Source organism: Cydia strobilella, chromosome 9 (genome assembly GCF_947568885.1).
Source record: "Cydia strobilella chromosome 9, ilCydStro3.1, whole genome shotgun sequence".
NCBI lineage: Eukaryota > Metazoa > Arthropoda > Insecta > Lepidoptera > Tortricidae > Cydia > Cydia strobilella.
The window spans coordinates 13,690,319-13,708,132 of record NC_086049.1 but is presented as its reverse complement, the minus strand read 5'-3'; the positions used below and the strand labels follow the sequence as shown (position 1 = coordinate 13,708,132).

Here is a 17,814-nt window from a genome sequence, read left to right as displayed (position 1 = left end):
CTATCGTACTTAGTGATATGATAACTAATCTTATGATATCAGTTTTATCCGTCCATCAAAGTGAAACATTGTTTTCTAACTAATTACTGTACAGGTATTCTGAGATTTCTGAGTGTCATTTTACTTACTTGATTAGTATTTTTTTATATAAGGTCAAGTTGGGTAAGTGAAACAGCGGGGCAACTGGAACACTTTAAAATATCTCCCATGTAATAACTTCAACAAGCTGCAGTGCGTGTCGGTTAAGCAGTTACGGTCGCAATAGTTTCGCGTATAAATAAGAGATGACGCTGCGGATCGCGAGTGAAAGAGACAGAGCCTTAGAATGTGTCAGTTGGTGAAAGAAAAATTTGCGAGTTCCACGTGGTGCCGAATTTCTAGTAGTTTAGTGTCTCAAATCGAATTTATTGGGCTGTGATTAATGTAAGTACGATAATCTTTAGTTAACTTCTCACGTGTGTGATTTTGTTTTACTTAAAACTAAAATACTTAGCCAGAATTTGATAATTAAAAACATAGCCTAAAATTTACATATTGAGGCAAGTGAAACAGTTCGGGCCGGGGGAAGCGAAACGTATGTTTCACTTACCCCCGTTCAGGGAGTCTCAACATTTTTAGTTATGCTTTTTTTAATAATGCATTTCATTTATTATTTTCGCAAACTTTGTGTCATTTAAGTGTGCATTTCTAAAAAAGTTTGTACAAAAACTAGGGAAGTCACGTGATAAATTTTAATTGTTTCTTATTTTGTTACCAAGAATTATTTTATAAATTGAGACTTTAGCCAGTATTTCTAGTTATTAAGGTTCTCTTGTATCTATATTTTCCTAAGTATATCAAATTATCTGCAAACAACTTACGAAAGTCAAGGTATTTTAGTAAATCTTGGTAACATAATAGGATCAATTAAAAGTTGCTAACGTGGCTATGTACACACTTTTTTAGAAATGCTCACATGCAGTGTTTTGTTACAGAAACATGAAAAATGGTGCGAAATTATAAAAGAAAAACAGATAAGGCGTCATATTCTCAAGAACATTTGCTTGAAGCTGTAATGTAATTCTTTACATATATACCTATATATTTAGTTAAAAACACTTGTTATACTCATTAACTTATTAAATGGCTCCTATTTCTTCACGAAAACTTTTTATTTAACTTAGCTTTAGTCCTTTAAAACCGATGTTGACTACCCCTGACTTTTAATTTATGTTTCACTTACCCCAAATTCAATTTTTTTGTTGCTATGCAAAAATAAACTTAGTTTTTCGGGTATCAAGGGTCTAAATTGTTTAATGACTTTTAGATGGAATGTCAGTTACATTCAAAATAACGTTTGAGGCTAGTACTAAAAGACAAACACAACTGTTTCACTTACCTCAGAGGCGAGGGAAGTGAAACAGTTTTTTTTATGTGGACGTTTTCTATTTTTTACTTATTCTGAGCGCACTTAGAGTTATATGTTGCTGAAATTATAATACATTATTATATTGCAGAAGTACATTTTATATTGTCGCTGCTATAAATCTTTTATTTCAGAAATACCAGTTGATTATCTGAAGAAAAAAATAAAGTATGTTTCACTTACCCAACTTGACCTTATATTAATTTTGTTTGTTCAACTGGATGTAGAATGTTATTAAGAGAAACATATAATTCATTAAAAGCAAATAAACCAAATTTCGATAGTATATTTTATTACTTTCTGAGCGGTCTATGTTGTTCATTTAATTTTATTACAAATAGAGTCTTCCGTTTATAACCGGTCCGTACCTTACGACATCTTACGGTATTACGGACCAGTAAAGCCCGTAGGTACGGATTATGGTCGTTATGACCGTTAAGACAGAAGCTAGAAGAGGAAGAGGAAAAGCACAAGTAAGCTATACACAACAACCTAAAGAAAAAGCAAATGTTGTGTCTTACAGGGACCTAAAGAACTTGGCCGAGGACCGTGAAATTGACGTCTACGCTACCGACGAGAGCCAGGCTCTTAAATTATGATGATGATGAACCGGTCGCAATGACTGACTGACCGACTAACTGACAATCAATAAACCTTACCTATGTTGAACAAATAAATCTTTGAATCTTATTGCAAATACCAAAGGTTCACCAAATAACACTCGCATAACATTAATAGCTAACTGGTGCCATTTTTAACACGTTCGATGCGCGGTGTGGCGCGGTGCACCAATATTAGCAAAAGGTAAACGACTTAGTGCTATACATGCTAATGCCCACTACACCACCTTGCTACAGATTATATAACAGTTCTTACTATTATGACAAAAGCTGGATTAATATGATAAATTTCAAAGATAAAATAAGATAAATATAAAAAACTAGATAGTTTTACGAGTGCACAGCGGTGTCCGTCGGTCAGCGCGTGACAGCTGTAGGGCTATAGCCTACAGGCTTTTTGCACCGTCTGTGGTGTGCGATGCGTAGGTATGAATCCGAGGTGGAAAGTCAAGAGCTCCGTAGGGCTAACCCTGCTGTCACTTCTATTGCTAACGACGTACGTTGAATAAGAAAAGCATGTACTGCCTACTGGCACAGAATAACTAATAGCTACTGGGACAGAGACGAGCATTCAGACGTACCCTTATATCTTTGCTTGCAACACAACAATTACACCGAGGTTTTGTTTAAATTTGATAAATATACGTTATACGGCATAGACTGCTACACCCATATTGCACATTCACTGATACGAATTAAACAGATCAATGTAATATAAATATACAGTTGTAGTTGAAAAGTCAGTAAGTATATGTATCTGGGACAAGAGATTGTTATGGGTAAGGAAAACCAGGACAATGTGAGAGCGCGACAGCAGACTAGCTTGGGCAGCACATTCCAACTTAAAATTTGCCTATAAAATTAACCTCAGCACTACAAAAGGCTCGCATATTTGACCAATGTGTCCTACCAGTACTTACTTACTTACGAAGCGAAAACTTAGGTCTTTACAAAAGAAATCTTGCACAGATTATACAAGTAACCTGTGGTGTTTAGATTTACATCCGTTAATCTAACCACTCTTGGATTAATTATATTATAAATAAAACAATTTGTTATTGTTCCACACAGTGCGCTCGAAACACCGCTCCGCCATGACAGTCTGACTAGTGTTGCCAACGCATCTGATTGATTTATTTATTTATGAACACCACATCTCTTCCCTTTTAACAAATTTGAAATTGTAGAACAATTCATAAAATGAACCATTTCCTAAATAACAAAAAGTAAACTCGCACTACAACACATTTCTAATCAGCATCTTAGCTTTAACCAAATGAGTGGTAACAATTAAAATAATTCATTTAGAAACAATGACAAAACTAATAAATCACCACACACTTTTTATTAACTCGGTGTTCACCTATGAATGACAACACCTAATGATAATATCAAGAAGTCGAACTCCAGTTACCAATAATATTACAGCTTTCCACATAGTCTTAGAAACCTTATTTCTTGTAAATACCCTTTAGTGTACAATAATTATGTTTACAATATGATCACGACTATATATTACCTAGCCAGCTTTGGATGCTTAATATGTTAACAACAATGAGTGATGTTAGACTAGAAATATCTACCACTGGTTAGTAGCACAACATATATTCTTACTTGAGTCTAGATTAGTCCTTAATGTAGGTAGTTAAAGTAGACCACATACTGATACATCAATGACATGTAACATTCACTGTAGCAATACTGATACATCTATGACCTGTACATCCAGTATAACAATGATTGTTCCATAAATATCTTGTTCGCAGTGTATCCTCTTTTGTAGAGATACCTATGACATTTATAATCTATTACCTCTCCTTTCTTTTAAATGAAATTGTAAGTACTTTTGTTACAATCTGCATCTATTCGTTTCAGTGTATACTTGCAATTATATCATACATAATAAAATCTGTTAAAGTTTGTCAAGGACTGTCACATTTTAAACATAGACAGAGAATCATACTATCCTTGCCTTACACTAGCACCAGCACACAAAAGAGAGTATTGTTCCTATTTATTGCCAATTTGGTTTGACCAACTATAGATAAATCTATTAACCCTCTATAGATAAATACATGAAGCATATATATGTTTAATAACCTTTCATACTTACAATATTTTTTGTAGTTGAAACTACCTATATGAGCCAATGTGCACATTTTGTCTACAAGTAAGTAAATATAAGGATACATACGCCACGCAGGTGGCGCTGTAATCGTTACAACATTTCTTTAAAAGGTGCTAAATCCGAAACATAAACCGTAAACTACAGACTTCTGTCACTCATTATTCCGGTTGGAACTAGTATAATCTGTGTAAATTTTATATAATTGTACTTAAATCTTATCCTTATAACAGTAGGTATAGATACTTACTCAGTCAAAACTTTAAATAAATCAGCATAGTCAAATATTATATAGATTTCTGGTAGTGATGTTACCATATGAACAGTGACTTCACTTACAGATATGTAACATCAATGATTAGCTTATAATTTTAATAAGAAATTGATTGCTTAATTAGTGGTCCAAATCCCATGTTTGCTGATGAAGATGTGAATGTAATCTAAACTTTCAACCAGTCGTGTATGTCATCTATTACTCAGGCATTAACATTACATAGACAGATGTAATATTAATATGAAACTGGTATGATATTTTATTGATCAGGTACCACTATTATCTTCCACTATTGTAGGTGAAAAGATTGGAAACTAAATACCTACGCTTAAGAAATCTCAGAGGTTAATGCAGCTATGTAAAACTCATTTACAACTTCTGCACTTAATTGTCATAAACAATCAAGGTATTTGAAATTCGCTTCACATTTTACTATTTTTATTCTGTGTTGGTACTATTGGTATCTAAATACTTACATAAAATACATAATACATATGTATTTCAAAACAACAGAAACCAAATTATGTCGACAAAACGTCGTGGCTAACTTGCGTTATTTGCTTGATGGAGGATTCAATGCAATATTTGTAACCACCAGAAAAACTCCACCGACCTTCGCCAGGAATTTGCACCCCAAATGGACTGTTTAGCATGTAGTCAGTTTTCAGCCGCATTGGTTGGTTGTGAACTTCCTGTAAGAGAAATCCAGACGATTCATCTGTCATTACGTCACATCATGGGTGTGTTTTATACCCATTTGGGAAGGTATATGTGGTATATAAACAATTCAAACAGTTGTCTGTGTTGTGAGCCGTTAACCAAGTTGATTGACATGTAATAATTTGATGTTGTCTTTCTTGCGTAAATACATAATGGACTTGTGGTATGGACTATAAGCAGTATACAGTAGTATTTAGGTATTTATTTGTTCTGTTACAGGTATACATTTCAGGCCATTAATAAAGCATAAGAGTCAACAATTTAACGCAAAAATGAACCCTATAACTTGAAATAAAGTTCAAATCAGGTGGAAAATATATACCCTCTGCCTTAAAAACTTAATACTCCATTGCTATTTATAATGTACACATTTCATGAAATATTGAGTTTTAATGTCATAGGATACCTTGTTCCTGAAAATTCTTGCTGAAAATTTTAAGGAAGCAATCTACCATAAATTTGTTTAAGAAACATCATAGGTAACATTGACACTAATAAGTACATTATTCTAATCCCTCCTATAAGGTGATTGTATATCATTGGACCTAATGTATTTATTATTTAACCTTTTGACGCCATGTCAAACACAAAAGCTGTCACTAGGACGTCACGTCACCGAAGTGTCAAACTGAAATTGAACTTGATGCACATGCACGTAGCTCTCTGTTGCGCTGTGGTCTGTGATGGATGATCCGTCTTTGCGCATTGTACCTGCGGTGCCGATATATCGGTCATTGGCGTCCAAAAGGTTAATACACAGTAAGAGACATTGTCAGCTTGCCTAACAAATGCAGGCCGCACAATGCACAAGATTAAGATATGGTTTAAGAATGGAAGGTTTTAAGATATGGATACCAATATGTGCCCGTCGAATTTAATTTCAATTTCGATGAGGTGGTCTAAATCACTGCCACTCAAGAGTTGACAATTTCGACATGATCACTAGTAAGGTTAAATCAAAACTCCATTAAGATTTTCTTTTTACTTGCACTTACCCTATTCCACTGACATTTAGAAATATATATGGCTCGTAACATACCACAGGTGCTGACATCATTATACCTCACGCAGCTAAGTCAGTCTCCATTCCTGGTCACTGATATTTTCTCTGACAATGTTGAACAACACCCACAGACGTTGCAAACAACAATTTTACTGAAGTTGCTGGTCTCAATGTGTTAATTAGGACATATTGTGACATATCAATATAACTTAACATTTGCATTAACACCCAGTATAATTATTTTGCTCTGTAGTTTTGTAAAATCTGGTGATGCCCAAGAAACCTGAAAACTCATACAAATTGTTAGTACACATTCCTAGAGTAAATCTACTCCGGGACATTGTTGTATTCTCTACTAAGGCCTTGTCTGTCAGACCTCGCTTTCAGTTTTTCTTTTATTTTATTTTTTATTTTTTCTAACATGTATATGTTAACATTGTTAACACTAAAACGGCTTCCCCTTCCAGGGATAAGCTCCTGCAATGAGAATCATTTTATAACAGGTGTCTTAAATGACTTCTTTAGTGCCTACATTGTAGAATTTGATAAGACTAATAAAGTTAATATAAGATATATAATCTAAGTCAACTTGTTGACATTTGTTGTTGCTCATAACTTGTCTACCATACGACAAAATTTAATTGAATAGGCTAGATGACAAATGTTGATTTCAATGATATCACTTGTTCCGGTATATCCTGAGAATCAAATGTTTGTATGAGACTCGTCCTGGTAAAACTTAAAACAATCCATAAGTCAGAAATGTTGGTCACGGTCTGGCAAAATTTCTCAATACAGGAACTACTTATATGCGAGATCCAATTCCAGTAAAAGCCATCTTGATGTACAGGATACAAGAAAATTGCTATTTAAATATTTACAGTTTGTATAACAAATAACTATATACATCTACTTTTCAATAAAATGCAGGGAATCATTTGAACAGATACTGCTAAAATTTGGGTTTATTTAATGGACAAGTCATGAACTTTTGAGAGCTTATTTTGTTTCAGACGTCTTGTATGTATATTACTGATTACAATATTAATGCTTATAAATCTCATTTTAAAATTTAAAATGCAATGTACTATTATGCAGCATAGCACTAGAAAGAGAGAAATGGAAAGAGTTGGGGGAGGCCTTTGCCAACAAAAGGCATACAGACAACCCTATTATAATAAATAATTAAGATGTAATATACAAAGATAACAAGTGAAACCATATAATTGTCTGAAACAAAGGCTATTTTTATTTTATTATTATGCAGCATACAATAAGGAATCAAACACACAATCTCTTCTTTTCATTTTGAAATTTGAAAACAAAATAACCTTGTGGAGTTCTTGTATTTCCATACATTATTAGATAATCCAAATCATTGTGATAAATTGCTCATTTATCTACTTCACTAGACAGTGTATTATTGATTCAACATAATGTCATTTTGCCAATTTACCTTGTAATAAAACATTTAGATTAGACTCCATTTGCAATCCACAGACGCCTCCGGGTTACACCCATTAAGGCATTAGAAAAAAAGCACAATAGTAATTGTGATCTGATCTGTCAAAATGAAGATACAAAATACTAGTCCTTTTGTAATTCTGAGCAACTAGGGGATAATTTATTTGTTTATTATGTCTTTATATGTGGAAATACCACCAAGCATTCACTTTTTCCTTTAAATTACCCTGTACATGCAGGTCATATTCCAGTTTTCATATTTTTTTATTAGATAAGTACTCATGGTACATATATTTTTTGAATAACTAACAAGTACAATAAAATTCATTTTCATCAATTTATCGCTTTATTCGTTCCCATCCATTTTGTGGGGTGTATGATGTATTATTTGACAACTCGGACGTACGAGTTTACATCATTTTCGGCCGCAGCCAGTAGTCATTTGACATTTTAGCGATTTCTTCCCATCATTTTATGGGGTTTATGGCTTTACTAGGACTTTACAACTCGGCCGTACGAGTAACCTACACCATACATCCGGCATCAGCCTAAACCAACTTGTTGGTATTTTCGTTATTTACGACATGAATATACATTCATTTACTGCAATCGTTTGTCTATCACAAGACAAGATTGAATTGAATTGTACTTATTTAGTTAAAATTTCGATACCATTTATTGCCGCTGCAATTGTTATTTATTTCTGCACGCTTATTTGTCACATTTCGTGTTTACTTACGGTTTTCTGATTTACCTCGTCGCCACTTGTGGTGTTTAGATTTACATCCGTTAATCTAACCACTCTTGGATTAATTATATTATAAATAAAACAATTTGTTATTGTTCCACACAGTGCGCTCGAAACACCGCTCCGCCATGACAGTCTGACTAGTGTTGCCAACGCATCTGATTGATTTATTTATTTATGAACACCACATAACCCAAAGAGCGATGGAAACAAGAATGATAGGAATCTCATTTAAGGACAGGAAAACAAACAAGTGGCTTCGGGAACATAGTAAATTCACTGATGTAACCAGACGAATGGCGAAACTGAAGTGGGAGTGGCTGGTAGAGTGGGCTTGTGGACCTTGGGGAGAGTCACGCTAAGTAGGAAAGCCAAACATGCGTTAGTATGACGACAAAAGAACAGCTAGATCAAAATGGGTATATAAAGAGCGCAAAATAGAACAGAATGGCAAATTTTTTACCAGGCCTACATCTCAAGGGTTGAAAAGGGCTAAGAAAGAACATAATATAGTTTTAGGAGCGTAGATAAACCTCTCGCTAAGGCTGTTGTAGTTCTAAATTAAACATTACGAAAATAATATACTTACGTGCGAAATTACATATTTAATACACTCCGTATCTTGAGGATCATACAGAGGCTTATTAAGACAGCCTTGGATGACAAAGGCGGCACATTAGTCACTCTCATGTTAATGATTGTATTCATGGCTGTTGATTGTTAACAGTTCCACTTCAAGATCTAAGTGTGCACTATATGACATAAGAGTTGTCACCATATTAGGCGCGTCATAATTTCAAAATACATATAACCATTTATTTCGTTTACATATAACCCTTTGATCGCTTTATGTCATAAACCAAACACCCCGCGCTAATGTAAACGTTACTTGAAAGTGTAAAGGTTTTTTGAATGATTCACGGTTAGTTTTACTAGACTTATATTGATCGGGATAGACCGTGATTACCTTAGGTATTGTTTTTGAGCTCCCGATATTTCGACGCAGTTACATGCATCTTGTTCATGGGTGACGGGTCCATTATCTCGGTCAATATAAGTCTAGTAGTCTAAAGGTTACTTTGACAGCATCCGCCATAACACCTATAGTTGTCCTTGGCGCTATGGGCACGACTAGTAACGACGATTGTAAGTGTTCTTGGCGTTCAAAAGGTTAAATTATACCTATAGTTAAAAGTATAAGTGTAAGGCCTGAGTGGACGCTCGAGTTGGGCGTGCAGCGGGGCGGGGCGTGCGGCGTGCATGTTAAACAAAAGCAAACGTATAGGAGCGGCCTTAGTGCACGCTGCTCAAATCACTTATGAGTCTGACGTCACGCTGCACGCCCCGCCAAACGCTCCGCTTCGAGCGTCCACTCAGGCCTTACACTAAGAGGCCTTTAGACAATAGATCTTGAACTCAGCATCAAAAACTGATTTACAGGTCTATCGCTTTACGGGCGGTTGGTAAAGATGTTGTGGGGTGGTTTTCTTTAAGAAGGTAGCTCGGTTTTGGGAGTAATACTAGTTTAATATATACCTAATAACTAAATCATCTTATTAAATCAGCGTCATTCAGCCAAGCCTTCAACCAGCCCAAATCTGACCATAACTACTTCTTACCAGCTGCCTCAGTTAAACGGTAGACCCCAGACTCCAGACCACACAAGTCTGCATCGATTTTGATAGCACACGCAGTGCGTTATTTATACGTCATAATTTCATAGGTTTACGTTTATAAATAACACTTGCACTGCGTGTGCTATCAAAATTGTTGCAGACTTGTCTTGGTCTGTAGTTGTTGCATTAGGGGATTAGGGTACACCAAACAAAACATGATTATGTAAATATTTTTAATTTGATTCGTACAAATCAGCTATACTTATATGTATACGTATACTTATATAAACTTACCTATTAAACTTAGTTTCACATATTACTTAGTAACTTTACTACTGACACCAGAAGTACGAAATATACTTAAAACTATGACAACGGGTCACTTTCAACAGTTTCAACTTCGTTTCAGCTTGAGAAAAAATACTTGCGTATGTCTTTCCGGCTGTTCTCATTTACCTACATGTCGCATTTCTCAACTGGTTCTCAAGAAAATTTGTTAGTAGGTATATGACTGTTTGGTCGATTCGTTTTTGGGGTTCCGTACCCAAAGGGTAAAAACGGGACCTTAATTACTAAGTGCCAATTGCACCATCCGCACTTGACAGACTGATCAACGTCACCCGGCGCGCCCCGGCGTTTTACTATGAAACTTTCCATACAATAAAATTTAAACAGTTTGTTGCAACTGACCCTAAGTCTTCTTCGTCCGTCTGTCTGTCACCAGGCTGTATCTCATGAACCATAATAGCTAGAGAGTTGAAATTTTCACAGATGATGTATTTCTGTTGCCGCTATAAGAACAAATACTAAAAAGTACGGAACCCTCGGTAGGTGTCCGACTCGCACTTAAAATGGCCTTTATTGCCACCAGGGCAATGCCACAGAATAAGTAATAGTATTATTATTGCAATGAGGGTCATTCCACCAATCCTTAAAGTTCTTGTATATGGACGTCTTTTTCACCATCTCTTCGTTGTTGAGAAGAGCACAGTAACCACAATAGTCGTCAGTCTCAACGTTTTCGGCTCTCCTATAGTAGGAGTAATGGTTCTTCCATCGGAAATACTCTTTATACTCATCGGGATGGTCTATGAGATATTTCATCTTTTTAGCTAATTCTTTCGGCCCTAATTCTCTTGCATTCAAGTATATTCCATCTGGCATGAACCTGAAAAAGAAGATTAGAAAACATAAGAACAAGATGATACATAAGATGTGACGAATTCTTCAAGAAGCGGGTATTTAGGGTTCTCAAGGGTCAGCAACGCTTAAGTGGCTCCTGTGATGTTGCTTATGTCCATGGGCGACGATGAGCGCTTATTCCCATCAGGCGGCTCGTTTGCTGACTATCAGTCTATCACATGAAAAAAAAAGATAAAGGAAGGAAAGAAGATAAAAAGATGTAGTTTTCCATCGTTTTTTCTCGGAAATGTTCGTATTTGTCATTCTACTTCAGTCAACCTCAGTACTTTTTGTACCGAGACACGTTCGTGAAAATACGATGGAAAATATTTATGCACTAGAGTTTTGAATGATTCACGGTTAGTTTCACTACTTATATTGACCGGGATATAGACCGTGATTACCTTTTGTATTATTTGTGAGCTCCCGATATTTCGACGCAGTTACATGCATCATGTTCACGGGTGACTGAAGATAGCGGGTGGGTGTCAAAGTTGTGTAGACAGCGCTCTGTCTACCCTCATTCTTGCGCGTCGGCTGCGTTCACTTAAGCAAAAGGTAATCACGGTCTATATCCCGGTCAATATAAGTCTATTTATGCACTACATCTGTACCACAAGGATTTTCGTACACTGACCCGCCTGTTGCTATCTCTAACCTAACCTAACCTATCTATAGAATGACCTTACGAAAATCCTGAAAAGTTGACGGTTTCGGAATTATGACTAATGATAATCTGACAATCATTTACATTATGACTTTCAATAATTATGTCAAACAAAGGGATCCCATTATTTGTATTTGTACTCATTCATTCCATTCGTGCCAGCTCTTGTGAATCGACCTATATGTACAGTCAAAATTAAAAGTGGCGTATCAGACTATGCGTCAAATGTATGCATTCTGAGCTTAGCTAAACAAAAAGAGATGTCTCTATATATAGAGTAACATATTGCAGATATTTTGAAAACATATGCTACTACACTATTGTTGCTGACTGTGCAATAATTTAATGTAAGGATACAAGATATATACAGTGGTACTACGTAAACGAAATTAATAACTAGCTTAAATCTAAAATAGGCCCTTGAGGCATTGTACCAAGGATGCTGGCGGCATTTCCCCGCTGTATCGCAATGCTGATACGTTGTGCGAGAAAGCCGCCAGCTCTTCGGTCACCAGTTACGTCAACCAGACGCTTCGCGATTTCTGCAAACAACTTATGCGCGCTGGGACCCCATGGACCTAGAGTTTCAACTCCAAATGGAACGAAAAAATTGCACGTCAACTGTGCAATTATATATCTAAATAAGTTATTAATAGTTATTTAAAACATCGTGAAGGTGACATTATTGTTCGGGGCTGTATAGTTGGCATCCTGCCGATTTTAGATATATTCCAATTTATTTCAAGGTTATACCTTAGCAAATTCTGTAAAAAGTGTGTTATGATAAATGCTGGTAAATTAATTTAAACCATTTAATAAAAAGCCAAAAGCAATAGAAGCATAATACCTATGCCCAAAACGCAGCCATGCTGTAAGGCTGCGTCTTACGTAAGCGAACAACTCGCGAACGCGAAGCGAACTCTGGCGCGGCGCGGCGGGTCCACGGCGTTCGCGTTCGCAACGAGATCGCCCACGTAGAACACTTATGTATCAAATGATTGATTCACCCCGCGCCGCATTGCTTTGCTTCGCTTCGCGCTCGCGTGTTTTTCGCCTACGTAAATAGTACGCCGCGTACTTAATAGAAAAATGTATTTGATGAATATACCTAAATAATATACATCTTGGCTAGGTACAGCTTTGGTCATCTTGAAAGCAAAACACATACGGAACGCGTTTCTATTACCCATTTCAGTGGCCAGCTACGGATTTGGTTTTAAGTGGTTTTAATGTAAACTGTAGGTACTAAACCAGAGTGCCTAGCCAAGATGCCAGTCGTTCGTTCCGAAGCGAACAATAGCGTAATCTATCTCTATCACTCTTCCATATTAGTGCGACAGAGACAGTTACGTTTCGTTTGCTACGGAGCGTAAACGGTTGGTATCTTGGCTAGGCACCCTGGTCATTTGGAAAGCGAAAGACATACGGAACAAGTTTCTATTACCCATTTCAGAGGCCAGTTACAGATTTGGTTTTAATATAAACTATAGGTTAGGTACCTAAACGGTTGGCATCTTGGCTGGGCACCCTGGTCATCTCTGGGTACAAGTAGGTATATTTTCTTAACATAATAAACTGAATTTACTACTACCATGCATATAAAATGAAATAAAAGAGAACAATAAAAATAATGTTACTTGCTATATTGAAATCGACATCGACAACGATCAAGATTATTCTTCTCTGCGTTCAAAATGCGTTATAAGTAGTTGCCGGCGCTCGCGTACCGCGCGTCAATGCCATCTATTGAGTGTTATTTTGTAACATCGGTGAACGCTCCGGAACTATGCTCCGGAATAAGGGCTCTTAAGCATTTTACTTTCATCTTAGTAAAAAAACCGGACAAGTGCGAGTCGGACTCGCCCACCGAGGGTTCCGTCCTATTTAGTATTTGATGCTATAGCGGCAACAGAAATACATACAATAACATCTGTGAAAATTTCAACTGTCTAAATAGCCATTACGATTCATGAGATACAGCCTGGTGACATACAGACGGACAGACGGACAGTGGAGTCTTAGTAATAGGGTCCCGTTTTTACCCTTTGGGTACGGAACCCTAAAAAGAGAAAAATACTATCTACAATCAGCATTAAAAGTAACGTATCAGACTATGCCTCAAAAGCATTTATCTTCCATTCCTATTCTAATAATGTACAATATAATGTACCAAAGATGTAACTCCGTATAAGATGGATATACAGTTTAAGGAAAAACGTGCCTCGGAAATCAAGAAAATTTGATTCTCGAACAGATGGCGCCACCACGTTTTACAGCCTTTGGCCTATTCTCGACTAGATGGCGTTCACGGTTTCGTATGTTATTTAACAATTTTAACGAATATCAGTGAAAGAACATGAGTCAAAATCATAAAAAAATCATAAATACAAATAAAAAATATAATTTATCCATATATAAATACATTTTATTTTATGGTATTTTTATACATCTTCATTTTTAGTTTTAATCGTGTGTCAATAGATCTGATGGCAGTGAATTTACTGTATATGTCTCTTCATTGAGTTTTTATTAAGTGAACATATTACGTTATTTTCTTCTACGGCATGTTTGGTACTACGTATATACATACATGCCAAAAATAAATAAAACCAGTATAATAGAGGCACATTATTTGCTAATTACGATAGTATGTATAACATACCTAATATAACTCAATTTTTGAAAATTTGTTAGTTGCGCCCTTCTCCCAATTGACGACAGAGTACCTATAATAACATATTATTACATATATCTATACAATAATACAATACGGAGCGTACAATATGACCAAAATCCATAAAAAGCCAAAATGAAATTAATCGGTAATAACCGTAACTTCAATTATACAAGCAGATAAGAAAGCGGATCAAAAGTTAATTCGCTATTCTCCAATCAGAGGCTTTACATCAATTAGGTACTATGTACTATTAACTATCACGTACATAATGAAGGTTATAAACTGAAATAGATGTCATGTATTAAAGAAAAAGTGACGAAGTGGTGAAGGCCGGATTTGAACCGGCGTCTAGCAATCCGGGCTAACGCCTTGAACCCCTAGGCCACCCTGCCACGGCGGAACCGGTCGCAATTTCTCGACTTTGTCATCTTAGTAAGGTACAAGCTTGCGCCTCCTATACGAATTAATTACGATATAGCGAGAGAGATTGGTGCTGCTGCTGCCATCTATACGCAACTTTCGGTACAAATCAAATTATTTTATTAAATATTTTAATAATTTAATTTGTTCCGAAAGCTGCGTACTTATAATGAAAGTTTACTTTACTGTAAACAAATACATTGTGTGATTTTTAAGAGTTCAAAGGCTTCATATATCTTATTTTCGTTTTTAATTTGTGCTTTTACCCATCAGCATTTACTTTTGTAGTAAATTTTCATCCAATTCATGTACCTACCTTGCTTCCATCAAACATTCCTTGTTTTTATTCGATTTAGAAATAATTTTATGCTTTGTAGCGTTTTTTTTTATAGGAATTTACAAGTTTTTTGATTTAAAAAAAGCGGTCACTAGCTGGGTCACGAGTCAATCATATCTATAGTACCTATTATATTATGGTGGCCCGATATCTAACTGCTTTTGTGATAAGTAGCAATACCAAATTATCAAAATTGGTATTTTGTGTGTTGCCTCATAGCGTGTTTATACAAATGTTAGTGTAATTTTGTTACTTGTTTTATTAGTCTTAGGCCCATGAACTTATGTCCTACAGGATATGACTAAAAGTCAACCTGAATCAACCTTCTTTGATTCAGTTTGAACTTGATATAATTTTAATGTACCTATATACAACAATTATCGTTTATTTAATTTACCTTGTATAGTTAGCACCTCCATAGACAATAGGGATCGCATTGTATTTCAGGCCATTTACCAGTTTTTCAGTCACGTAATCTTTACTGAATGAGTTTTCGAAAGACAGATAGAAATAATAGTCCCTCTTTATCAATTGAAAACATTCCTCTTCTTTGTTTCTTTCGCACTTGAGCGGCCCACAGTTGCCGTACACATCTACTGTTAAGTCGTAAGCTTCTAATTCTTTTTGCAAATCCATTACGAATTTCTCTCTAAGATTTCTTGTTCTACAGTTAGACACGAACCATGCTGCTGCTTTGGTTTTATTTCTCAACTCTGCTTCTATTTCTTCACTGACAGGGTCCATATCCTTTAACTTCATCCAATGCATATCAATATTCGGGCCAACTATTTTATTTTCAGCATCTCTAACAATTACGTAGCCCCATCTACTCTCAGAGTCTAATCTGTAGGTCCATGTCCAGTTAAAAAAGTTATCTAACCTGTTGGAGCAAATCGGGTAGTTCCCTGCTGATTCTATAGTTGCAAAAACATACTTCTGATGTGGTGATCGCTTCGGAGGCGTCAGTTTAACATTAGGAGTGTAGGAGACTTCGGGTCCGGCAAATGCAATTACGTCGAACTTGCTAACGTCTCCGAGTAAATTTCTATCGCTGGTGACAAAACAATTGGTATACTTGCACTTTCTATCTAAAAATCCTTGTTGACCTATACCCATATACACAAAAGGCACATGTTTCGGATTAGTCCACTGTAAAATATATTTTAAATTACTGCCATTAACCACTTTGTCTTTTTCTTCTAGAGCTTTTTCTTCAATTTTTTCACTGGCTTTAACATTTTTTTCCAAATCTTCCACAATTTTTTCCAAATTTTGTTCTATTTGTAACATTTTATTTGATTGCAATTGATATTGTGTCCTTTTCATTTCTTTTAAAGTATAATAGAGGAAAATGATAAAAAACAAGAATGACACTAGGTAAAATGATCTTGCTAGGCGCCTCATGGTGTCGAATGCGTGTGCGCATGATTTCACGCGGGTTGACTAAGACGCGCGCGCCGCGGCGCTCCGGTAGGCACTGGCTGAAATATACGCGATATCTAATCGGTCTTATCACTCTAGCCTATAGATCATCCCCAAATATGAGAACGATAGTTATTTATTGCTAAATAGTGCAGGAAATTGGAGATACCGATAACGAGTAGATATTTAAAAATTCCATTTGACAATAGTATGTAGAGATATTATAGCTTTTCATTTTAATTTTTCATCCATTTTATACAGAATAGAGGTCGTACAATATTACTCCAATGAATAAGAAGTATGATCTACCGACCTTGAATAATAAATACTTTCCACACCCACATAAACACAACACCTGTGTAAATAACACCTTCATGAATTGTGATAATATGTAAAACTGCGAGATATTTTTTCACGTCCTTAATTGCCTCTTGTTACTTCAACACATAATCCGCGACCGCACTAAGCCTACATGTGTGTTTTCTTTAAAAGGTCGGCCTTTCGGTCCTTTGTTCCACATTAATCCGCTTGTCCGACCATTCATGACAATCCTCGGTTCTATTCTCGTTGCTTTCCGAGCGCGCGCGAATAGTTGCATGACTTGACTGAACTCGTATTACTATAGTTACAGTACTAAGTGCAGAAATGTATGGAGCAATATGCACTTTTGTCTCAGGCGATGCCACTTGGCACGCTTCATACAAACGTCCCAACGTCCTCGTTAAATAGTTAACAATTTTGCCCCTTTGTAAAACCAATACCTAACTATTTTGCTCAGCACTAAGAGGTGCAATAATCTACGGTGTAGTGTAGCCGAGTTATCAATGCTTACTGGTTCGTATCGTATCAGGTAAATACGTACGTTTTTATCAGTGAGCGACGGCAATACGAGAGCCTCCGATAGCTAGATAGATGTAGGCCAGGCCGCGTAGCCAATATGCCAATCGCTTACGCTGCGTAGCGATCGAAACGCAACTGTCACTGTCACACTAATATGGAAGATTGATAGAGAGACACAAAGAGTTTCGTTGTCTTAGCGATAGCGATTGTCACCTAGGCTAGGCCGGGTGGGTAGGCTTTAATTTGCTAATATACTTTCAGGTCACCAGAGATAGGCCGGGTGTTAATTAGGTA

At 36.2% G+C, this 17,814-nt stretch overlaps 2 protein-coding genes across 2 annotated transcripts in view; one reads left to right on the top strand and one right to left on the bottom strand.

Annotated features, from left to right (window-relative positions):
* Nucleotides 1-17,814, top strand: part of LOC134744406 (mitochondrial glycine transporter B-like) — a 373,541-nt gene that overhangs the window by 285,563 nt on the left and 70,164 nt on the right. The window lies entirely within an intron of this gene.
* Nucleotides 10,635-16,744, bottom strand: LOC134744399 (alpha-(1,3)-fucosyltransferase C-like). Its single transcript, XM_063678203.1, has 2 exons — nt 15,656-16,744; nt 10,635-11,143 (listed from the first exon to the last, which is right to left on the bottom strand). Exons 1-2 carry the CDS (start codon nt 16,660-16,662, stop codon nt 10,834-10,836), a joined length of 1,317 nt encoding a protein of 438 aa, XP_063534273.1. The 5' UTR covers nt 16,663-16,744; the 3' UTR covers nt 10,635-10,833.